The sequence below is a fragment of the Pezoporus occidentalis genome, unplaced genomic scaffold (assembly GCF_034315485.1).
Source record: "Pezoporus occidentalis ecotype Australia unplaced genomic scaffold, CSIRO_AGI_Poc_V1 ctg253, whole genome shotgun sequence".
NCBI lineage: Eukaryota > Metazoa > Chordata > Aves > Psittaciformes > Psittacidae > Pezoporus > Pezoporus occidentalis.
This window is the reverse complement of record NW_026914426.1, coordinates 605,339-630,775: the sequence shown is the minus strand read 5'-3', so window position 1 is coordinate 630,775 and position 25,437 is coordinate 605,339. Positions and strand designations below refer to the sequence as shown.

The 25,437-nt window shown below is 35.8% G+C and overlaps 2 protein-coding genes across 6 annotated transcripts in view; one reads left to right on the top strand and one right to left on the bottom strand.

Moving 5' to 3' along the window:
- The window catches only part of TRPV3 (transient receptor potential cation channel subfamily V member 3), a 27,444-nt gene extending 11,467 nt beyond the window's left edge, over window positions 1-15,977 (top strand). The window contains exons 4-19 of one of the 3 annotated variants that reach the window (XM_062623496.1): window positions 1,512-1,616; window positions 3,201-3,287; window positions 4,032-4,189; window positions 4,777-4,953; window positions 5,159-5,299; window positions 5,741-6,021; window positions 6,770-6,946; window positions 7,582-7,740; window positions 8,221-8,322; window positions 8,896-8,969; window positions 9,907-10,072; window positions 10,578-10,644; window positions 11,023-11,294; window positions 12,078-12,190; window positions 12,841-12,911; window positions 13,820-15,977. In XM_062623496.1, the coding sequence (XP_062479480.1) occupies window positions 1,512-1,616; window positions 3,201-3,287; window positions 4,032-4,189; window positions 4,777-4,953; window positions 5,159-5,299; window positions 5,741-6,021; window positions 6,770-6,946; window positions 7,582-7,740; window positions 8,221-8,322; window positions 8,896-8,969; window positions 9,907-10,072; window positions 10,578-10,644; window positions 11,023-11,294; window positions 12,078-12,190; window positions 12,841-12,911; window positions 13,820-13,914 (2,245 nt within the window). In that variant the 3' untranslated portion in view covers window positions 13,915-15,977. Of the gene's footprint in view, window positions 1-1,511; window positions 1,617-3,200; window positions 3,288-4,031; window positions 4,190-4,776; window positions 4,954-5,158; window positions 5,300-5,740; window positions 6,022-6,769; window positions 6,947-7,581; window positions 7,741-8,220; window positions 8,323-8,895; window positions 8,970-9,906; window positions 11,295-12,077; window positions 12,191-12,840; window positions 12,912-13,819 lie in introns of those variants that run through there. The other 2 variants (XR_009965769.1, XM_062623495.1) reach the window with 2 other exon arrangements.
- Window positions 15,927-25,437, bottom strand: ASPA (aspartoacylase). 3 transcript variants are annotated; one of them, XM_062623497.1, is made up of 7 exons: window positions 25,319-25,437; window positions 23,355-23,617; window positions 21,148-21,343; window positions 19,916-20,009; window positions 19,043-19,150; window positions 18,047-18,156; window positions 15,927-17,520 (listed from the first exon to the last, which is right to left on the bottom strand). In XM_062623497.1, exons 1-7 carry the CDS (start codon window positions 25,328-25,330, stop codon window positions 17,308-17,310), a joined length of 996 nt encoding a protein of 331 aa, XP_062479481.1. In that variant the 5' UTR covers window positions 25,331-25,437; the 3' UTR covers window positions 15,927-17,307. The 3 variants fall into 3 exon arrangements, with proteins under 3 accessions (XP_062479481.1, XP_062479482.1, XP_062479484.1); XM_062623498.1 differs by lacking the exon at window positions 25,319-25,437 and adding an exon at window positions 24,845-24,965; XM_062623500.1 differs by lacking the exon at window positions 25,319-25,437 and adding an exon at window positions 23,685-23,830 and having other exon boundaries at window positions 23,355-23,555.

Here is a 25,437-nt window from a genome sequence, read left to right as displayed (position 1 = left end):
GTGCCACGATAGGGTAGGAATGACAGCCTCCAAAACTGGGCCCACATCACAGCTGCTGTACATCTTTTGGATGCCAAAATCTTCAGCAAAACACACTATTGGGAGAGCAGGAGCTGCTCTCAGGCATCAGCTTGTGGCACACCATCCTCTCCTGGTGCTGAGCCAAGGGCTGGTGAAATGCTCCAGCAAAACCTAGAGCTTGGCAATTCTGGCTTTATGGAGGTTCACTGCAGCCTCCAACAGATGTTTGGCTATTAGGACAGCTCTTGCACTTCATGGTGAGGGAATGCAAAAAAAGCAGGATGACACCATTTTTTTTTCACTCCTCCTTAAGTGTCTCTGCCAAATCCAAAGCCCAGTGAAACAAGAGTGGTTTGGCACAAAGAACGGCAATGGTCCTGCTTCTGGCTAGGTTTTTCCTGTGCTCTGAAGAGCACCCCTTGCCTAGGTAATATCAGGGACACAGTCTTGCTAACCAAAAGTGGCATTTTACTTGCTTTCTGCTAAGAATACATTCACAGGCACATCTCAAATGTTAAAAAGTCGTTAAGTTTAAACAACTACACACAGTGAATTAACACTTGGATCACCAAATAGTTGAAAAATGTGATGAACTAGGGCCACTGTATCTACTTGAAATAGTATGACCTCAACAGGTTGTGCAGTAGTGTCCTAATAATATATTACATTTTAGCATCAGTATATGTACTTGAATTCAATGGGATTCTTTGGGAAAGACGCAGGTAAAAACAAAAAGAAATCCCCTATGGACTGAACCATAAATAGTAGGGGAACTGGAAACATAGGCCATGTGGGAGTTGCTGCATTCACCACTGGAACTCCTGTTTTTGGTGAATTTAGCCATGTTTTAATGAGATCTGGTAATACCAAGCCATTGATTTTGCCTCTCAACTCTTTAGGCTTTTAAAGGGTGAAATCTTCCTATTCTTCATGTGTTCCCTTTTCTCTGTTGTTTAAAATTTACTTTATTTTTCCTATAAATAGTTAAATGTCATGCACTGAGTGGCAGGATTACACATTCAGTCCTGGATGGTGGAAATGCCTGATGTCATTTAACATGTGACCTTTCAAACTTTCTGACTTAATGATTATCACTGCTGATGGGTTTGAAATGCTCCATCCTGATGGCTCCCAGCTGGAGAAACAGGAACTAGAATGCAGTAGATTAAAAACCATCTCTGTGTGTGTCTGTATGGCTGTTCAAGAAATACCTGGTTTTCACAGAAGTTGGATGCAAGGCTGTTCTAAGGCTGCTGGGGTAACTGCTTAGGCATGTAAGGACCAGGTTGCCATGTGTTCTAAAAATATCTTGGAATCTTTTGCCTATCTGCCAGCATGAAAGTGCTGGGCATAGCGTGGGAGGTTGGGATTCCTCTGATGGAAAATAGGTAAGCTTCTATTCCAGTGTCTTGTTAGGTATAATGCCAGAAAATAACAAACTGAGCTTGCTTTCTTTACTAATATTTTCTTAAATGCACTCTGTTCTACAGTTCACACTTTTTTCTGGAGATTGATGGTTTTGAAAGCAATGCGACACCAAATAATACATCTCCCCCTGTGTTTTCAAAACCAATGGATTCAAATATTCGTCCATGGTAAGTTATAGATGCATATGCAGTAGTCATACTGCAGTTATATCTACTTTCTTTTCAGCAGCTATTCTTTATTTCTCCTTAGACTTCAGAGCTAAAATTTCACATGGCTTTTTTCAGCTTTTGGTCACTTCAAAGATAGAACTCCATTGGAGGTCCTTTGTTACTAAGTGATTTATCTTTATCTGCTGCTGTCGTTTACACTGAATAAATCAGTCCTCAAATTTGAATAAATTTAAAATTGTTGGTCTTTTTTCTTTTTTATATCTTAACCTTATTTATGGTATGTAAGGTTGAACTCCATGCACCCATTCATGTATTTTCTACTGCATGAAGACCACACCTTATTTTAGCAAACCCTATTCCCTGCTGCGTGCTGACATCCTCTCCCTATTGCTCATTGACAATCAAACAACATGAAAATGCTGAGTTTGAGACATTTAAAGGCAGCCATTCATGGTGAATGGAGAAAAATTATGTCTGGGAAGAATGCACTTAATTTTTTAAAATGTGTGGGGTACTAACAACCAATAGCTATGAATAAGGGGAATATGCATCAAATATAGCGTAAGCCCAGAATGGCCAAATGTTTGTGTGTCTGATGGATGTCTGGTCAGCTTTTTGGGATTAGCTGACAGTCTTATTTTGATTTCAGAGGAGAGGTACCCAGATTTCTTCCTCTCATTCAGACACACAGACCTGCACAAGGCACACATACACTTTGTCACCAGATTCTTCATGGTTCTCTGCAGAGAAGTGATAAACTGAATAAGAATGGACTGAGCTACCAGCTTTATTTCAAAGGGAAGGGAGTATCTGCAGAGAAATGCGGAGTCCTTGTGTTAATATACTTACATCTCTCTTATCAATAGCTAGTAGTTCAGGCTCCCTGTGTTATTAACCTGACGTAGTTCATCAAATCTAAACCTTCTAGAATATACAAAAATACAAATAAAGAAAATAAATTAATTTTTAAGTCAGATCTGCTTTTAGGGATGTCTGGAAATTATGTACAGCAATTACAAAAATACAAATACCACTGAAATCTGTTAAATTTATTAACTGAATATGTATTTAGGGCCCAGTCCTTGATTTCTTTTAGCTGAAGCTTCCATTCATGTCAGCTGCAAAATGCTCTTGAGTTGCCTACGGTGTACTGCGTAGTAAATCTTTAGGTAAATCACTTTCATTGTGTGCTTGCAATCCATGCACTGTTACTGATTTAGCACTTGGTTTGTGGCAGGTGACAAATTAAGCATGTGAAAAGGAAAGAAAGCTTCCAGCATTTAGGATGATGCATAAAAAGCAACGATCATTTAAAAAAAAAGAACGCCAAAAAAAAAAACAAAAACCCTCACAAACCAGGCTGCTTTCATGTAATATAATAAAATCCTGTGGGCCTCTTCATTCTTACCACTCACTTTAATATTCACAGGGGAGATGAAATTATGAAGCACAAATTAGACTGATTTCAGGTTTACTGTAGATTCTGCTTTCTAGTATTGACTGATTCTTCATGCAATTTGCCAAAAAAACAGGTCTTCCAGTACCTTCCTATCTTGGCACTTGTTTTTCTGTTTTCTATAGTGCATCTGGAAATGGGGAAGATATGGATTCTCCACAGTCTCTTCAGGATGATGCGACTGAATATAGCCCTAATGTAGACAGCTGTTGGTGAGTAGAGACATGAAGTATTTCTTAGTACATTTTCAGAGGATTAAGCCTATGATAAAGCAGATATTACCTATTTTTCCTGTCATGCTTTATAAGTAAGGTCATATGTGTGCATACATTTCTGATTCTTCAATAATTAAATTTTGAAATGAAGAACTCTAACTTCAGCTTTTCTCAAATCTCATATATAGTATGAGGATTCTTCATACATAACGTCTGTTTTCTAGATGACAACAAAGGACCTAAGCACCAAATAGAGTTAAGCATGAGCTGGGAGTATTTCTGACTGGGGAAAAATACTAAATCATTCTTATTCCAGAATAATGTTGTTTAAAAAGTTGTTTAAGAAGATGTGAAGTTAAAAACTATCTTCTGCTGTGAGTGGGATGGGTGTAGCTGGAGTGCAGCATCAGCCAGTGGGTCAGTGGAGTGGATGGATCAGAGAAGCAGAGTATTTCTTAGCCTTTGTGTTAGAAGCATGGATAAACTGGGAAAAGATGCAAAACAAAGTACTTGATAAATGTATATCTTTATTATAAACCTCCTCTTAATAGCCACTTATCTGCAAATAAGCAATCTGCAGAAACATCCTGAGAGATCCATGCCAAGATCTATATATGGAAGCAGGGCAAGTATATGTAGTCTGGGGCAAGTAATTGTATTTCTTTTTACTTCTTATGTAGAAATGAGAATATAGCACAGTAAATTGAATTATCAATTCGATTATTATTTCTTATGATTCAGTGCTAACATATCACAAGGACCTGAGCAGACCAGTGCCCGGAAGAAGTTGAAAAAGTACATATTTCGGGCTGTATCTGAGGGCAATATCGAAGAATTGCAGTGTCTGCTCACCGAGCTGAAGGAGCGATCAAACGCCTGTATGAACATGACTGTGCCAGGTGAGCTGTGGAGTTATCTCGAGAGGGTTGTTAGCTTTTCTGGAATGTGTGGAGTCTGAAACATACATACGTCACATTTCCTATTTCAAAATGAAAGCTTAAGATATTCAATCAGACACCCATTTGCTGCCTCTGAGGCAACACTGGGAAGTATTTATCTCCTCCTTATGATAGATGGATGATCTATCTGCACTGTATGCCCACAGCCATACCACAGCTAGTCTTTTGCAGCATGAGACTCAAAGCTGGTGTCTCTATCCAAACTGCAGTATAGACAGGGCTTGCAATGTGTCAGCATGGCTGAATGGGCAAAGAACTTAAAGAGTTCTGGATTTGTCTGGAGTTAGCATAGCAGTGGGATGTCTAAAAGAAAATCCAAGTGCATTGGTTACCTTATTAATTAGTATCACATCTTATACTGCATCATCTCACCAAGTATACATAGTTTGAATACAAAATGAGTAGGATGGAGTAATTGTTTGTCAAATAATTTATGTTCATACATCTCTCAGGTCTCACCCCTAATAAACGTAAGATTAGAATTATTTTCCATCCACTTTAAATAATCTCAAAATTCACTCTTGTAGATTATCTGATGAAAAAATTCACAGCTTCAGATACTGGCAAAACTTGTCTGATGAAAGCTCTGCTGAACATCAACCAAAACACAAATGAGATAGTGAATATGCTACTATCCTTTGCAGAAGAAAATGGTATTTTGGAGAGATTTATCAATGCAGCATACACAGAAGAGGCATATAAAGGTATTGCCATCTGGTACCAGTTTCAGGTCTATGGTTAAATATACCATCCATAAAGTAATGTTTTCTTCAAGCATTCTAATGATGGTTTAAACTCCTAAAACAACTTTTATTCATTATCACTGGTGATACCCATTGTGAAACATCATTAATGTTTGATAATGTGCTTAAGAGGTTCAATGCTAAATACCCGTGTTTGTTGTTTCAGGCCAGACAGCCCTAAATATTGCTATTGAAAGAAGACAATATGAAATAACTCAGAGCCTAATAGAAAAAGGAGCTGATGTCAATGCTCACGCCCAGGGTATTTTCTTTAATCCCAAACATAAACATGAAGGCTTTTATTTTGGTAAGTGGAAAAGAGATACCTCTGGAAAAGTTAGGAAAGAATACCCAAACAATTAAGACAGTGTGGAACACAGGCAAGTGTGAATCATTACTGTAGCTAAATCTAGAACTTGCATCCCAAGGTATAAAGATGACATAGCACCTTTTGTAAACTTGCCAGAGTGTGGTGTATTATAAACACGTAGAAATATTTGTAAAGCACTTACCAAAAAATTGCAACTGCTGAATGGCAAATAAAATGTAACACCTTTGATTCTGAAGATTATATCCAAATAATGTTCCATGCAATTTAAGCTTTTCTAAAACATGAGCTAAATTCAATACAATCAATATGTAAATGTACTTGCATATATTAAGATGCTTAACACTGTCACTCTTTTATAATATGATTTGAATGCCTGAAATAAAATATGAACACATCTTGCATTTTATAATTTTGTAGGTGAAACTGCATTGGCATTAGCTGCATGTACCAATCAACCAGACATAATTCAACTGCTAATGGACAATACGAGGACTAATATTACTTCTCAGGATTCCAGAGGAAACAATATCCTCCATGCATTAGTTACTGTGGCAGAGGACTTTAAAACCCAGAATGACTTTGTAATCAGAATGTATGATATGATTTTGTTGAAAAGTAAAGCCAGAAATCTGGAAACTACAAGGAATAAGGAGGGTTTGACACCACTACAACTAGCTGCAAAAACTGGGAAATTAGAGGTGGGTAGTATTTCAGTTGCATCTAAGAGAAATAAAGTATGAGAAAAGAGTCAAGGCCTACTATACTCAGACACTAGTGCTCTTACATGTAGTTTTCCATGCTGGTTATTCTGTATGATGTATCTGTAATATTTGGAGAGCTAATTTTGTTCAAAATACAAGCAAATCCTTCTACTGCAATGTTGCTTCTACCATTCGAGGTTTCCCTCTAACAACCCCTCTCTGTACAAAATGCATGTGCTGTATAAAGAGTCTTTAAAATCCTCCTGTTGTCCAGAAACTCAAATTCTGGACTTATTTTACAGCACTACACTTATATAGTCTTTGAATAATTTTGAGTAATTTCAGAAAACTCACTAGAACTGCTGTTAGGCTGCTGTAGAATTAGGCTCTTGTAGATCAACTGTATTGTGGTAATGAATTGACAATGGGATGATTTAGAAAGTAATTAAGTTAAAGGAAGATATAAATGTGAACACATGGAAAACTGTGCTTTCACCCTATAGGAAGATGTGAAAACGATTTTCTGACAGAAAATCTGGAGGCATTAAAAATACTGTATTAATTTCCTAGAGGTCTGTTATCTGTAACACCACTTGCTGAATAACAGAATTAGAAATACATTGAATTGCTCTGCTCTAGAAAATGTGCTTGTTGAAAGGTGGGAGTTTTGGCAAGTATGTGTGTGTGCTTTCTCCTTTCCTGTGAAGAACACATCTGCTTACAAATGATTCTGTTAATGTTTCAGATTCTGAAATACATCCTGAGCAGAGAGATAAGAGATAAGCCTAACAGGAGCCTGTCAAGAAAATTCACAGACTGGGCTTATGGTCCTGTTCAATCTTCTCTTTATGATCTGACAGAACTAGATACCACTGCAGACAATTCAGTATTGGAAATTATAGTCTATAATACAAATATTGGTGTAAGTTACCTATTTCTAAACTGTCTTTCTATTTTCTAACAGTGTACTCATTTCAGATGTCTTAGCCTGTACATTTGACTGAATTACTTAAACAGTAATTATTGTTTCTCTGTTTTTATATTGGGAGAAAGATGTAGATTGTCAGCTGTAAGCAGATATGCTTTCAGATCCTGAAACACATGGGCTAGGTGTTTGGGGAGTTTCTACATCTGAAGTAATAATTTGCCTTGCATAGGAACATAAATATGGTCCAGCTGGTCAGTTATAAACTTTACCCAGCAGGTATGTATTTTAGGCATATAGGAATGTTAGGTTTTCAAAGCCAGAATTTTACAATTGCTAAGTTCAAATACTGCCCAAAGCTTCCATAAGAAGCAAGACCAGAAGTTCACATTACAGTTTTAAGTCAATCATTTTCCAGAGTGGGGCAGGTTATCCCAGCATGAGTTGAAGTTGTCCCACTGTGTCTTGTCAGGATAGAGTCTGACATATACCTTTGCACATAGATGTGTTTCTAGATCTGCAAGGACAGATACGGATTGAAATACACAAAATACATGACTGAAATGATCTCAGTTTCCTTACAGACATCAAGTTTAAATCTTAACTGGTTGGTTGTTTTTTTTCCCCTACAGAACCGTCATGAAATGCTGACTTTGGAGCCTCTGAATTCACTCCTGCGAATGAAATGGAAGAAGTTTGCACGGCACATGTTCTTTATGTCATGCTGGTTTTATTTCCTATACAACGTAACTTTAACGTTGGTTTCCTACCACAGGCCTAATGAAAATGAAGTGAGTAGCTTGTATCGACAGCTACTTAATCTCACCAAATTTTACTGATTTTAAAATACAGTGGTATTTCCTGAATTATATTTAAAATGCTAAATAAACTAAAAGCAGATATCCAAATATCTGGCTGTAGTGAGATCAGGTTCTGTCATACCAGGGAGGAAGAAGATCAGAACAGAGGAGATAATCGCATTTTCATGTTGTGAAAGTGACCTGAAATACAAATACATAATACAAAGACAGGTAGCTAAGTTTCTAAAAGGGTGGAAAGGGTATTTTCTTTTTCTTTTAAGAAAGAAACTTCTGCTATTTCAGCTAACACATGTTAGGGGGCTGATTCTGTAAATCCACTATGGAGAAAATTCTCACTGAAAGGGAAGATAATTGTGTATCCAGAGAGCTACATATATGAGGCTTCCTGTTACTTTGCCTTTTATGTTTCAGGTTCAGAACTCAGTCATTCATTTTGGATTTCTCTTGCAGGCTCCACCTTATCCACTAGCTTTAACACGTGGTGTGGGGTGGCTGCAGTTATCGGGACAGGTGATGGTTATGTTAGGAGCAATATTTTTAGCCGTAAAAGAGGTAAGACTCATAGCAAAATAGGTAAAGGACTTCCCTAGGTTTATGAATATTCTATGCTGCTGATGATACTGGCGATACGCTTGGAATATCCTTGTATGTAATTTAAGTCTCTGACACAGCACATTGCTTGCACAGAACGACCTTGGTTATATATTTGAATAGCTCTGTTGCTCTGTGAAACAAATATGAGGGGGGTTTCCTTTCAAACTCTCAAAACAGAGATCTGATATTTGTATAGCATTGATGTTGTCAAATTACTGGCTTTAAGGACACTGGTGAATTAGAACTTGTAATGGGGAAAAAAAAAAACAGAATACAATTTTTGACATATACTGTAGTATATGTAGTATATGTAGTATACATAGTAACTACCAGCTAAATTATGCCAGAGATGACAGAAATGTAAACTTTGAAGATCCAGACCCATAAAAGATTTTTAATTTGGGAAGATTTAATGTCTTTATCAGTAGACTAATTTTTTTAGAACACTAACTTAAATTATTTTGAAAACTCAATTTTGAGGCCTGCTTTCTCTTACTGCTGCTTCTGTATTTTATATATCTGTCTATATAGAGTGTAGCCATCTTTCTGCTTAGGCCTTCAGACCTACAGTCAATTCTCTCTGATGCGTGGTTCCACTTTGCGTTGTAAGTCTGTCATGCACGTATTTTATACTATCTATAAAATGCTTATCTATCTCTTGGTTGCAGAGAAAGTAGCAGATGCTCACTTTTTCTCTAGATTATAAGTTTTTAGAGAGATATATGCAATCTTACCAGCAGCTTTTCTGAAGTACACACTAACAGTTGCATGTCTCAGTAACAGTACTGGGGGCTGATGTGTACGGACTGGATTTTTTCCCAAAGAATAGTACTTTTAGCTTCTCCTGTATCTGTTTACAGCTGTATATACAGAAATGTGTTTAAGAAACCTGGTTAATAAACCAGATATCATTTCACACTCCTTTTGACTCCTTCAGGAAGGGAAAATAGCATAAATCTGGTTCATCTGACTGATGGGAGTATCCCATCAGCTGGGCCTAGATAAAGCACAGATGATTCCGTCTCATTTCTAGTATGTGATTGTAAGATCAATAAAAAGACGTGGCTTAACTCTACCTTTCTTCCTCTTCCTCCAACTACACTAATACCAATCTTGTGCTGCTGAAAGTCTGGGCTACATCCTGTCACAGCACATCACACCTACAAGCGTCTTCCTTGTTCACAGAAAATCTGTAACGATTCTAACAATTTGTTAATCTAAAGCTTGAATTAAATGGCTTCAAAAATACTATTAAGAATTCTTAATGTCCTTGTCAGCAAAATCTGCACTGACCAGCTATTTTTGGGAGAATAGTTCACTTAAAAGTAATCTTTAATAATGTAATCCTGTTAATATACTACCTGTACTCACCTTACTGTGTTGTTAAAATATAATGGTAATGTTGATAGGGGAGAATAGAATGCAGGATGAAATTAGAAATTAAGCATAAGGAGAAAAGTCTTGTTTTCATATTTTTCCATTATGTTGTTGGTTTTGTGCTAGTAATTTCCCTTTTAAATACATGTGTTTGTTTTTTAACAGTTTTATACAAGCTTTGCTTGTGATCTTCTCTGTCTTTTTGTACTTGTTTTCCTACAAAGAACACCTCGTGTGTCTTGTTTTGGCAATGGCCTTGGGATGGGCTAATATGCTTTATTTCACCAGAGGTTTCCAGTCCATGGGTATTTACAGTGTTATGATTCAAAAGGCAAGTTTGTTTTCTTCTACCTATCTTGTTATGATCCTTACTTGGTATGATGCAATCCCAATGCAGCCTATTTGGCAATTTAGATGTATTTTTTTAGTTCAGATTGAAAAGTCTTATTTTCAGTTTATACACATTATTTCAGCAGAATATCCTCTATAACTTCAATGGCAGAAACTAGTTTATATCTTAAAATTAATTAATTAATTAAATACATATGTAACGTGGGTTTTTTTCAGCTAATGTAGTTCTATTTAATAGCATCATATGCTGTAATGCCAATTGTACAGAGTTAGTCACCCATGGACAACACACCTGGCTCAGTCATGAGATGAAAAGAATCAGACCTAAATCTTTTCTGGGTTTCTCACTGTGGCTACAACTGCTTTGCTTAGTTGAAAGCAATCTGATGCCTTATTGTGTAGGACACCTGTATCCCTGCAGAATTAATAAGCGTAAAACTAGTACTCAGTTTTCATTTCTAATCAATATTTAATTTATTTTTTAGGTCATCCTGCATGATGTGATCAAATTTTTAGTTGTCTATATCGTTTTTTTGCTGGGATTTGGAGTAGGTAAATATTACTGGAGAAAAGCACTGATGCTCTGTGTGAGTAAAAATTTTAGCATTATTATGAATAAGAACCCTATTGTCATGATGAGAGCTCATGTTGGGGTTTCTTCTGGATATTAAAAAGCCAACTTTAGAGATTTAAACTATCTAGAAACTATATGAACAGATAAGTAATTTGGCTCTTTCTCATTTGCCTGCAATTTCATTTGGATGTGGGCTCTTTCTGCTTCCTGGTAATCCATCTTCTAGCTGCTGCTGTGTATGTTGCTGGGCAGCTCCAGCTTTTTATTATGCAGTGCATTTTGAATTCTTTAGGCTAAAATGCCATGTATACATAAAACATTATTGTGATTAAAATCTTTTCCTGCTTTCTTCTCAGCTCTTGCTGCATTGATTGAAACTTGCCAAGATGGCAATGAATGCCATTCCAACAGCAGTCTGGGACCTGTTCTGATGGATCTTTTTAAGCTCACCCTAGGACTGGGTGATCTGGAGATCCAGCAAAATTCAAAGTATCCTGTACTATTTCTTCTGCTCCTTATAACTTATGTTGTGTTGACTTTTGTTCTTCTTTTGAACATGCTGATTGCATTAATGGGAGAAACAGTGGAAGATATTTCTAAAGAGAGTGAGCACATCTGGAAACTTCAGGTTTGTGAATTAGTTTGCTTAGGAAAGTATGGATTTATGGGCTAAAATCTTTTGAGCTATACCTATCGTAACTCAGAATGGGTGAAGTATTAACACTGATAATCCCATCTGCAAATGTGTACAAATAATGGAAATAATCAGGGTATCATAGTATCTTCAAGACAGTTGTTAATTCTGAAGTTAATCTTATGGCTCAGATTTTCAACCTCATGCACTCACATACCTTTATGACTTTCATTCCCCTTGATACATCACTAGGAAGGTGTGTTCCATTATCTGCCCAGAGATCTGTAACTCAGCATGCTCTGCTCTTGCGGCCTTTGAGTCTGAGCAATGCATGATTTCATTCCAATTCCTCATATCTTATCCCAGCCTGGTCTCTTATCAAGGTTAGACATCTCTGAGTCCCAGGCTGTCATCAGTAACAGTCATAATGAGGACTGGAGTTGCTTTGTGGTGGGTGGCATCCACTACAGGTTGTATATATTCCTGTGGCAGGGTGTTGCATGAGGGTGTGTTGGCATTAAACCCTAAACACCAAGTTTAGGGTGAGATTTCTTGATTCTTCTCTGAGTATGCCTTCTGCAGTAGACCTAACTATGGACTGCCTGTTTGCACATTGCAAACAGCAAGTGGCATTCCATACTATTTGGTGTTGGAATCGGTATTGGATGGTGGAATGAAATGGTATAATGAAACATGGAGTCTGAAAACTATCTATGCTATGAAGTCAGTCAATTCTGAATATGGTTAACCATACTCATTAATATTTATTGTTAATAGAGAGCCAGAACTATTTTGGAATTTGAAAAATTCTTACCAAAACGTTTGAGGAAAAAATTTCAACTGGGAGAACGGTGTAAAGTGGCTGAAAATGACACCAGGGTGTGTTTAAGGTAAAGCAAAGCTAGAATACTGTGCTATCAGTTCTGCTTTGTATGTTTCTTCAAGGTTATTTCTTCTCAAAATCCTCTTTAAAATACTTCTGCATCTCTACCTATTACCCCAAGCGTACAAAAAATCCAATTTGTCGTTCCTTTTTTCATTTGTGACTGATGGTTTAACAAAGGGAAAGTGTTCTGGGTTGTGGGGGTTTTTTATGTAGACAATTTTTGGTTAAGAAAACAGATTTTCAACCTCCTATCTTTTTAATGTACAAGTATCAAGTCTGCTTGCAGTAAATGTCGCTGTCATCTCCTTTGGATGTTCACTTCAAAGTGACTATATTTAAATTGATTGCTAACTGATGATTACCATATTAAAGAATGTATTACTATGCTGGTTTATGAAAAATATTAAATATTTAAGGTAAGTTTCCAGACTGTGCTTATAATGTGTGAAATTACAAAGCAGTCATAGTAGTATTCTCATCTTTATATAGTACATAGCACTGCAAAAGTCATTCAGCCTTTTAGTACTAGCAAAGCCAGTGTTGATGGTCAAGAACAACGATCCCAAGAAGGAATAAAGAAATAGAGGGGAAGTGCATCTCTGTAGCTGGATGATAATGCATGCTAATAACACAACTTATATACAATATAAACAGGATAAATGAAGTGAAATGGACCGAGTGGAAAACACATGTTTCATTTATTAATGAAGATCCAGGGCCAACAGGTATTGCAGAATTTTATAACACCGTATTTGTGAAATTGTGTGGTTGGTTTTTGGTTGTTTTTTTTGTTTCTTGGTTTTCGTTTTCTTTTCCTTAGAAGTGCTTTGGTATAGTTTTATACCTTTTAAAATAGAAGCTCTCAGAATCTAGATATTCAAACACACTTTATTGCTAGGAAAACTCACAGCTAACATGGTATGAGTGTTAAATTATTGGTAAATATTTGAAGAAAGGGTTATTTACAAACTCCTTATTTACATGTTGGTGCCAAAACATGGTGGTTTCACTCTTTCTTTCTTTTTCTCCAAACAGTTGTGCTTGATCTAAATTTTACATTCTGTTATGGCATTTGAATGGGATAAGCTCAGACAACTTTTTAAGAGAGAGGAAATATTATTTTGAAAAGGTTGTCGTAAAGTATATTTATTCCTTTAAATAGTTACACATAGCACTGCAAAATTTGGCAGGATTTCTACTTAACAATCCTATAGTCTGCTGGTTTAACCCTAGAGCATTCATGTTTATGTTTTGTCATACATATTGAATGACAAATAGTGAGTGTTGACCAGGAAATTCAAGATACCCATCTGCTGACAGTGTTGGAAGTGTAATAGAGAAATGACCTAACTTCAAGGTGTCAGATGTCCTTCTGGCAGCAGGCATCAGGATCTGGGAGACTAGTTCTGAAGACTCTTGAGTCAATTAGCATTTATATTGCTTAGTAGCATGAGCTCAGTAGTAATGAAAAGGGCAGACAGAAAGCCTTCTGTAGAAGATATGGTAGTAAACTGATGACTTGCTTTTAAATAAATGCATGTTTTTTAACAAAAAAAATAGATGTGCAAAACTTTGATCTTGCAGATACAGTTTCTACCATATCCTGGTTTGTTTACAATGCATTTTTTTGCAGATCCAAGCAAAAGTCAAGATAATTCAAGAACTAATAGCAAAACCACCCTGAATACATTTGAAGAAATGGATGATTTGCCTGAAACGTCTGTTTAGTTGTGCTGTGTTTGATATGTGGTCATTTGGAAGGTTAAAAGCATCAGTAGTGAATGTTGAAAGCTTTGTTGATATTTTGGACAGCTGTAACCAGCTGGAACACAGACTTTTAGAGACATGGTCTGATGACCCTAATGCATTTAATCAGGGCAGCTAAGCTAAACTCAAATATAGTATTTCACTGGTTCATTTTTGAGCCTCTTGGAAACACTGCTGTCCAAGTTTGCGTGACACTACTCAAACTTGGCTCAAGATGTTTACTTGGATAAAAAAGGTCAAATGTGAGATATTTCTTCCTTTTGTGGAAAATTAAGATCATCATGATCCCGATCTGCTGTATTTTGGAATCTCTAGCTCATGAGAAACATCTTGTACACTAAAAGAAAAAAATCTAAGTTCTTGTTGTGGAGCAAACAAAGGCATTTCAATTCTGAACTCTACTAAATGAAGTATGTTATTCTGGAATAACGATGTTCTGGAGACATTTGAAGCTTTTGTATTGACTGTCAGTGTTATTGGAGGCTTGATTCCACAAGCTGGAGAAAGGCCTCTTCAGGTGTCATTAGCTTTGCCTGGTCTGTTTTCCTGTGTATAATTCCTAGGGTATAACGTGGTGTTCACTGCTTTTTATGACCATGTACATATGCCTTCCCATAAAATAGTGGGGCAGAAATGGAATTCATGATGGTGAACATTTCTGAGTTTGTTCAGTCACAAGCTCTTTACTTTTCCTATTTGGCTTTTCCATGGTTTTGCATCTTGCTGCATAAAATAAGTTATCATACTGGAAGTTCTTCTTGCTTAAAAGCAAATTAATTTCTTATTTTCCTGAAGTGGCTCAATACAGAAGTCAGTATTTCTTCCCAAAATGAGCAAAATAAGTTAAATGCAATTGCAGACTTCTGAAGTTTTGGGGTTTGGTTATTTTTTTATCCAGAGGACTCTAATGCATTTCTGTAAGAGTTTTTATTTCATTACCTGTCATGACCTAGTTTAGTTTTTACTTTTCTAATTTATGTATGTATATATAAAGAATTTGTTCAATGTACTTTTAAATTTCAATTAATACATTGTGTCTTCAGTGTCATGGGCTTTCATAATATCTACTCTTTTGGTGCCTGTTTTAAAGGTGCTGTTTAGGTAAGACTCAGGTGAATTATGTTGACATTTAGATGATAATAAGAATTGCATTGGATTCTTACAGCTAAGCCTGTGCGCAAAATGACCCAAAAGACTTTCTTAACACAGAAGAGAGCATGAGGGAACTCTCCAGTGGAAAGGATAGTGCAAAGCTCTTTGCAGGGATGGTGAACGTGGTTCTTGCTACAGAACTGGTCATCCAAAGATGCCACATCCTGTGTTTCCTACCACGTATGGCCTGGATGGATGAGACCAGATTGAAATCTTCAATTCAATTACATTTTTATAGGGCATAGGAATTTGAGAGGAAGGACATCAATAGACCAATATAATATCTGAGCATTGTCTGGCCTTCTCAGTAGGGTATGTGAATATGAGAAGAAAAATTCCTGCGGTTTTGGAATCTTTCATTTTTGCTGGTTAATGTTGCATTGGAACTGCCAACAAAGAGTATCAATTCCCTTATGACTGTGCAGCTCCATTTGAATTCTTTTGAGTGCCAGTTTTTGTACCAAAAAAAAATACCTCTTCACATATACTCAGGAACTAGAATAAATTAGCCTGTGCTGTGCTCCCCGTTGCTATGGTTGGAATTGTCACTGGAATCAAGTTGATGTATCTCTGCACTGTGCTGAATTCACACCAAAGGTGTAGCCATAAAACAGGGAAGACACAAAAGAAGTCACTGTGCTGTGCCAATGACCAGGTACAAAAAGTTATTATAAAACTGAGGAAGAAAGGGGGGGGTATTTCTAAAAGTCCTCTGCTGAGGAAAACCCCTTTTTCTGGCCACAGAGCCCTGCCATGTCATACACACAGTCTATCTCCAGGCTGTTATCAAAAACCCTGTGAATAATGACTAAAGCAGATAATTATGTACTTTTTATACAATGTTTATTTAAATTAAACTTGTAATTCAAAAACCATTGTCCCGTGTTTCTGTTTCATTGCCATAGGACTTACAGAAAGCAAGGAAAAAATGCTTTAAATTTAGTAGTAAGGAAGATACAATTTGGGGGTCATCTAGACAATGAATCTTTCAGTATATAGGCAATTACTGTATCATTATGCAAAGTTCCTGATGTTTTCTCTAGCCTCAGTTATGTTAAAAACAACTTTAGGAAAGTAATTAAATCCCCATTTTCCTCTCTTTTTCAGCTACTGTGACAGGCTTTCTCTCTATAACTCTAGACCAAATCAGTCTCAAAACTCTGAGAAGTCTCCCCATATGGAATTCTTCCCAATTTCCATTCTGAAATACTCAAGTATAATGTGTGCATTGCTCTTCATTAAAACCTGTGTAATCACCTAACCTTGCCACCTTCACTGAAAACTTTGGGGTTACAACAGTTGGTTAAAACCTGATTTGGCAAACGTTATCAGCAGTAGGTGGATTCAGCTGTAAAGTTACAAATCTGTAAAACATCTTTTCTCCATTGCAGTAGAAATTTTCTTGGAAAGTTTCATAGGATAAGCACATCTTTTTCCTGAATTTAAATATTGTTCCAGAATGTCTGTAGCTGGTAGATGCCTCCTAAATTAAAAACTTTTTGTCTTTAATGTTAAATCAGAAACAGCTTGAATTAATCTTATAACACTTAAAAATTAAAAGGCTTTAAATGTCATCTAAATATATGCTTTTCAGAAATCATATGTTTTTAGCTTATTTTTATCTTTGTAAGTATAAAAAGAAAAAACAAACCCTAAGGCTTCAACTTCAGTACGGCAGGTGTTAGTCCCACATGCAGATAATAGAAAAGAATTTTGATATACATCCCCTTACTCCATTTCTCTCTCCCTGGCTTTTCCTTTGTCTCATATTTTGTATGTTTACATAAGGAATTCATTTCAAGGATCACCCCATTTTAAAAACTTGGGTTATTGGAGGCTTCAGGTAATAATGCAGAAATGTTGTAAATATTTTTTATATAACACAGTTCTGTGGATCAGCATCTTTCTATATGATGCTGGATGCGAGTTTTATAGTCACTAACCAGTATGTGGTAGTGTGTGAACTAATAAACATCATAAAAATATTTATTCTTTGCATCTATAGTGATCTATTAGAACAAGTGACCAGTAGTCATAATTAGCATTATGACAGTATGTTTCATCTTTGCAGTGCTCAGCAATGTTAATTAAATTATGATTAAAAATTAGATTCTGCATTTGTTATTCCACCAGTGACTACTAATCAACACTGGATTTCAGAGAGGAAATCCACTTTTTGCAGGGAAAATCCACGATGAGCTTTTAAGAAGTGCTGTGGTCTAAGGCTGGGGATCTGATGTGTTTTGCAGTGAGTTTAATTTTTACTGTTTTTACAAAAGCTTGTTTCTTTTCGTAATAAGCAGCTTCATTGATAAATGTTGGATAGACTGTACAGTTCTCTTTATATGCAATTACTTCTCCATCAAGAGTCAAAAATAGAGGATCACCATTGTTCAGTGGCTGCCAGTCTTGATCCTTAGAGAAAGAAAATAAATAGGATATATTTATCTTCAAATTTTCATGTATTTCATGCGATTTCTGAGTTTATGCTCATTAATTGTATTCTCTGCAGTTTATGGCAAAAGCATTTAAAAGAATTCCTCTTAATCTTCAATACGTAATTTCAGGTGTCTGTCCCTTTTTCAGGTTTGTATAGAATTCAGTGGTAAAGGTGAATTAAAAGGAAACTGCAGATGCTCACAGTTGGTATCAAACAGACTCTCATTTTAGAATTAAAAATTAATTTATATTTCAGAATTTAAGCTATCCTACTGCCTTTTTCTTTTCAGTTTTAGATTCAAAAGTGACTTTAGTCTCAGTGATTCCCAGGGTATGACCTTAGTGATAGAACTTACTATAGGGAAGGTCTAAAGTTTTTTCAATAAACCCATTGTCAATATTGTCACTTTAAATATTTACTATTAAAATATACTACAGTGTAGCAGAAGCAACACAGGAATATTTATAAAACATCACAAACAGAAACTATTTTAGAATTTACCTGAAGTTTAGGGTGAATAATAGCAATAACTTCATCATTCTTATTCCTGGGATAATCTACTTTCTCCATTATTTTAAAAACCTCGATTGTACATGGTGGAAATTCCTTTCCTAGAAAGAATAAATGTAATTTAATGTCAAAAATGAATAACTGCCTGTTAAAAAGAACAAAATATTATTTATTCTCTTTAGAATGGCTCAAATCATTAGGTTGTATCTTGTCAGAGTTTACACCAGCAATTAGCTCTTATCATAAAAATGTCCAGCTCCAGACTTTTTGTCCCCTCAAAGTCAAGTTGCAGAAAGATGGTCCAGTCATGTATTGTAGCATATGAAGCCAGGTCTAAATTTGCTACTGAAATGTGACTTGTCACTTTATCTTTAAAAAGATATATTTCTAGATGAATCAATGAAAGTCCTGTGTTTGGTAGGGCTGTACAACACAGGATGGTATCAGTGGTATCTATCTTTACCATTCCAGCGCAATAATGGAGATTCTAACACACACAATTAGATTCATTTCCTTCTACTTCCAAAAAAAGCCCACTGACAAAATGGACTCTCAAAGAATTTTAAACACCTATTTTTGTCAGTATTTTTAGGTGGTACAGAGATAGAACAGAATCTTACAGAATTGACTTTAATTTTAGATAACATTGCACAGAAGGTGTGTAAATTAAACCCCTCTTTCTTAGTATTAATTTCTCTATGTTCTCCATGACCATACTGTACAAATAGCTGGTATTTCAGATTCTCAAATCATCTGTAAGATTAAGATCAAGTAAACTTACTGATTCTTTAGAAAAAGGAAATAGCCTTAAAGCTACCCAGAGAAGCTATACAGGAATTCTGACTTTCTGAGGCCACACAGATGGCCTTGAGTACAGTCCTTTCCCCCTTTTCCCTGTTTAAAATATTGTAGCCTACCCTATTTTTCAAATTTGCAATAGTGCACTGATACAATACAGAGGCTGTATTTTCTTGTTACTTACTCTACCTTCATTAAAAAGATGCACAAAATCAAGGCCATGTTTTACAATCTTCCTCATTTTGTCCAAAATATCAGCTCTAACAACACCTTGTGGCTGGGGACCCACCTCCACACCTGTTTGCAGATGAAGGAGATTATTAATATAGCCATAATACATCACATGCTTAGATTACACAGCATAAACAGATGTCTGATTGGGTCTATGGCTTATATTTAAGAGGAACTGTAAAATACAGTTACAAGATTTTTCAGGCAAGCAGAAAATTTGGCTCACAGACAGGATCAGTTTAAAGAACCATATGTACATTTTGGAGTGTCGTACTAGGGTCAGAGAAAGGGTCACTACATATATTTGTTTCTCTTATCCTTTTCCTAATCCTAGCTTTCCATGCTGCATTTTAGAGAACTCGTTGTTTAACATGAAAAGCAAGCTAATGATTTTCTTTCTATGGTTATGATTCCATAAATGAAAAAGTTAACCATTTCCATGCAGAACATCATCTCCCCCTTCCTTTATCATATCTTGTCTTTTCCCCTTCTCAACTGACAGAGTTTCAGCCAAGGCTTATTTAGAGGACGTAAACATTTATTTTCTGAAGCTTCTTCCTTATCCTCATATATCATGAGTATTTTCAGCAAACAGTGAGTTAACTGAGTTTAAGCATTTCCATCTGGCTTCTGTATTTTGTAAGCCAAGTATAGATCAGAACTCTTCAAGAGAAGAGATAATCAGAGACATTTGACTCAGTAAATATATTGTCAAACAAACACCTACTGGTGATCAGAGCACTCTGTGTAGTGAAATTAACACATCTGGAAGCCGGCATATTTTAAAATACTTCATAGTTGGTTAAAATAGTCTTTATTTTTCATATTTACCAACAGGATGTTTTGCTACAGATCGAGTTGTTGCGTATTTCAAGCTAGGATGTTCAATCAGCAAAACAGGACAGTGTTCTGGAGCCAAAGCGTTCTGTGGAGATTGTTTAAAAATGTCTTTGTTATGCAAATATTTTAAAATGTTGTGCCACAAAAGATTACTGATGCAGAAGTGATTTACACAATGTCTTCAATACGTTGCCTTTATTTCATGGCCCTCAAAGAAGTAGGACATCTTTAGAAAATGTACAAAGCTGTATTTGTTTCTCTCCTTTCCATTAACTCCTGCCAGCCATGCTCCACTGAATTTTGCTGTCTCCTAATATAACTGAATACAGTTCTAGTCTTAACTTGCTAACAGGAAGGAAACTACCCATCAGTGTTCCAGAACTTAGAATCAGAATACTGCAAAACAGATTTCAAGTATTTTTGTGTTAGACCTAGATTATCTTACAGGGACGTGGATTGTGAATTAAGCCTTATTGCAACCTTTTTTTGATATAGAAACTTATTTCAGGCCTCTTTCCTGATCACTGCCTGCCATTGCTCTTCATATAATTTTAGTCATAAGCTTTCTATATCTTCAAATATTTTATAAACATTTAAATGGGATACATATAATAAGAAAAAAAAAATCAAATGTGAAAATAACTTGTTTCTAAGGAAAAGAAAAAAAAGCCTAACCTTGATCTCATAAGTCACTGCTGAGGTCAATCAGATTACACTTACGGCAGCACTTCGCAAACCTCCCTCTATCAATACTTATCAGCTTCAGGAACCACAGAATCAAACAGCTTCTAAAGACATATTGCTATTACTATAACTACTGATGAAAGGAACATTTGTCATTACTTACTTCCATTACTTTTTACATGTCTTTATTTCATAAAATTAATGTTTAGCTATTTAGCATGTGTGACCAAAATTTATCCAAGTTCCAGTGTGAAAACAGATTAAATTACATTCATTTTCATAGGTGTTACCTCTTTTCCTATCAGTCTTACTATCACTCATTTTAATACATGAAGATTATGAGTTCAAATCTTTATTACCTGACATTATAATCAAAATATTAATTATCTCTGATTAAAAGATCAGCCTATGAGTGATTAAATATTTTAAAGTTTTGCAGAATAAAAAGTAGTATATTTAAAGAAACTACGAAATAATATATAGTAATACAACATTACAACTAATAATCTATTTTTATAGTTCATTTAAATTAATTTTACCTTGATATAATGCAACATTTGAATTGTAAAGTCATCCCTGGAGTTTTCAAGAATAAGGGTACCACCCATGTTAGAAGTGGTGTTGTGAAGGTCAAAAATAAGGTCATACGCATCATCACTACCTTTGGGACCAAATATATGATTGATTTCCTGAGCCCTTCTCACTTCATATGGAATATCTTCCACCACTGGCCTGCTGTTAATATCAGTACAAAGAAATTAGTAAACTCATTCCATGGCTTTACAGTCAACAGCATATGCATACCCTTTCTTTAATTCCATTAACTGACTGGAGTTGAAATCACCGATTTTGTTAGCAAACTGTTAAAACTTTGTGCTTGAAAAAAGCAAGTATGATTTTTAAACAGGTCTTACTTTTCCGTACCTTGTGCAGAAGGATAAAAAGATTTTTTAATCTGATTTTAGCTGGAGCCTATATTCTTCTCACTTATTTACATTTAAAAATTTCCCCCTATGCATCAAAATAATTCAAAACTTATCAACAACTTAAATCACTTCCATGACTGGATGCAGCTCCTACTGCAGATGGTATTCTGGTAACAGTCCCTGCCCTTTTGCCTGGACATCACTCACAAGGTCTTTTGTAATTTCATTTCTTGTCTTCTCATATTCTGATCAGACTTTTACAGTGTATTGTTTTGAGCCCTCCTGACCCTCAAAAGTCATAGACGATTTTGCTACTTCAAATCTATTCCTCTAGTTTTAATAAGTGTCATCTCAGCTGATTATGTCTGCACTACACTTCAAAAACATGGCCTTTGCCTAAGGAAAGCTCTGGGATCTGCTTCTTGTCTGTATAAGGGCTTTAGAGGAAACTGATGTACGATACAATTTTTTTACATAAGCCACTTGAGCTCCTTTTTGTATTTTTATGATTCTATATATCACATAATCTACCTTTATATTCTTTAGTTCTGTCTTTGAAATTCAAGGTTTCTTCATAAAAGACTGTTAAATTAATACTTCTTATCAAACTCAATAGGACTTCCACCATTGCTATCAGTAGTATCAGGATTTCACTCTCCTTTTTCTTATTTTGTAAAACCATTTGCAATCTTGAAGAGTCTACACTTAAAAGGATCAGGTGAAGGTATTCCAAACAGTTAATAGTGTTGTAATAGGACTGGGCAACTTCATATGATTCAATGAGGACAACCTGCAGATGTCTTAATCTGCTGTTTTTTCAAGTGTTCTATGTTCAAAGCAGCTGAAAACAAACAAGCTCATTTTTTATATAAATATGTTTGTCCTAAGTAAGCAGTTAAAAGAATGACCTCAACTCTTACATGTTAACTCTTTATGTTAAAAAGTCTGTTTATCTTCTATATAGTAACAACAAAACTCTAAGATGAAAAGCTAGATGAAAAGACATGCAGAGTAAGAATAACCGTGCTTACAAAGTAAGTGATATATGTTTCTTTCAGTAATATTCACCTTTACCAGTAAGACCTTTCTGAAAGGTGATTACCTGTTTAGCATGTAACTATACCAAGCATAAGGATTTTTATATAGCAAAGTACACCTATGGAATAGATGTCTCAAAAGCTGAGAAACATAAAATCCCATTATAAATGTAAAATCAATTACTATCTTACATAATTATAGATTTAATTTCTTCTAAAATAATGAGTCAGTTAAAATATTGCGACTTTTTGGCTATCATTTTGACATAGAATATATAATTTCTAACTTGGTTGACTGCAAGTTTTTAGCTATCTTTCACTGTATATAACTGAAAGTAAATACACTTCCCCAATTTGTATGCCTTTTTTTCAGATACTCAGATGTCTAAATTGCTTTTATCTGTTTTCTGAATACAATTATATTTGCAGGAAAATGAGCTCCAAAGCTGAATTGAACAAGAAGATGTGAGAAATAATGACTTTGCAACTCAGAACAGCAATACTTAAGTTTACACAAATACAACTAATCCAGCACTAATTTAAAATGCTTTATTTGAGACTATATGTGGGTTTAGACTCATTCTACGAGCAAGAAGTTTAAAATTAATCTGTTAACACTCACACAATTTGTTCTTTTTGGGTTAAAGGTCAGTAATTTCAGTTATGTGACTGCACAGTTAAAATAGTAGTGGAACTTGTGTTAACATTTTAATCTGGAAAGGAAGCTCCTTACAGTTTTAAAGAACAGAAAAGTAAAACAACAGAAAGGACAACTATTCTTACCCAAGATTATCAGAGTCAAAAACACGGTTCAGATCACAGTCAATGTATCTAATACACTTCTTCACAGCTCTTGGGTTGGTAAGAAATGGTTTCACTTCCATTCCTGTTCTTTGAATCTCAGCTCCATTCTCTTGCCAGTGCTTGACCAGAAATACCCCTGATAACTCATTGCCATGAGTTCCCCCGAAGATAGCAACCCGTCTTACCGGAGGTTTACAAACAACAGAAGAGGAAGTCATGCTTTTCAGCAGCTCTAAGAAGTGCTGAAAGCAAAACAGAAAATAAAGTAAAACTTTTGTCTCAAAAGAAAGAAAAACAACCCAAAACCACACCTTTTTTTTTAATAGCGAATTCTTTAAGCCTGTTTAGGTCAGATGTGAATGAAAGTGAATTAACATTTCTCTAAGAGTTTTTGACTCCTGTTGCGAGGCGGGGAGTTGCTAACCCAGCACTCCTCCCTCTCCAGAAGCCCTCCCCTTCATTTACCATATTTAGTTAATGGTACTGTTACACAGTTCAAAAGTTAACTTCTCCTGGCAATCTCTATTAATATATGATATATAGGTAAATCTTGTATGAATGACAGTATGAAAAGACCTTTTTAATGTAAACTTTAATAATGCACTTAAATATCTCTGACATTTTTGCATTGCAAACTAGGTGTAACAAGTATACTCATGCATGTTTGAAGTTACATAAACATTACAGCATGCGAGGGCAGAATTATTTAAAGAGCAAAACCAGTAAAATGAGAATCATATCTTGGCTCTAGATCAGCACTTAATGCTGAAACATCAAGTACTTTCACCTAAAAAAACAAGAACAGCTGAGTTCCTCAAAGCATGTTGTTGCTTGTATAACCTTTTTTGTTTTATAATATCTGAAGAACAGTGATTAGAGGAACACTAGCTGAAATTAAAGTGCAATTTATCCACAACTGACTGCCCTAATATTCCTGGCTCTAGTTCTATCTTGCAATCTGCTAACACAGACCTCTAACACATTGAAACAACTCTGCCAGTGACGACCCTTCTAACTCCTGCAAACTCTTATGAAAAAGGAAACAGATACAGACCACAATGGCACAATAGTCATGTCACACCCCCCCCAAAAAAAAAAACAAACAAACCTGAGTCAAAAACTGGACTTCTAGTTCCAAAAGCATTCAGACAGGTTTCTGAAACTCAAGCCAAAGAGCAGCCATAACTTCCATTGTGAGGATCAAAACATTCAGAGTAAGAGGGCTTAATAACAGAAAATAAGCATTTTGCTGCTGTGACAGAAGTATTTGCAACTAGCATCTGGCACATGATACAAATATAAAAAAATCCACTTTGCAAGGGAAGGAAAAATGTTTATTGAACAATTCCTTTTTACTAAGATTATACTCCAGTGACTGAGAGAGTATTTGGCTAGTGCCTGGGAGAGGCTTTCTAATGCAGGCTGATAGACGGTAGGTCTACGAACAGAAAGCTAAATATGGGACTTACCTAGACAAGTTCTGCCAGGAGTATTATTTCTTACAGAAGTTGCCCTCTATGTTTCAGCCTATGCACACAGATTTGCTGAACCTTACAGCAAGCTCATACAGAGAGGCTGTTTACTTAGACACTCAACTTTGTTATTCCTGTACTTAGAAGCTGTCAGGTACATAATTTTAGTAAGTAATCTATTAAACAAAGCAGTAAAGTTGCATTTTACAGCACTGGACAGTCTGTTCTGTCCTTTGACCTCAGTCTCTTTAACGGTGGTGCCAAAATGGCTATTTACAGGCTGCCTGAAAAAATGACTCACGCTCTGAATCTCGGTTTGCAGAGTTTAAACACCACAGCAGTTTGAAGAGCAAACGGCAAAACACAGACACACAGTGCTGGTACGTGTAGCTTTTACTGCTGGTGGTACTGTAGCGGTTATAATTCCTTGCAAAATGCTGAGTGAAATGCAGAGATTGCCTGTGCACTTACCTCATTGAACATGCAAGAAGTTTGTCTCCTAAGAAGAGATTTCCTAGGACAGATACAGTGTATTTCCAAACATGAGTTTAGGAACTAAAGCCATGGAGGCTTCTTTTATACCCTTCTAA

Coding starts and splice junctions, on each gene's coding strand:
- ASPA (XM_062623497.1), bottom strand. Junction 19,151..19,915: donor TGTAGCAAAACATCCTGTTG/GTAAATATGAAA, acceptor ATCTGCAAACAG/GTGTGGAGGTGGGTCCCCAG. Junction 18,157..19,042: donor TGTGCATCTTTTTAATGAAG/GTAGAGTAAGTA, acceptor TATTCTTTCTAG/GAAAGGAATTTCCACCATGT.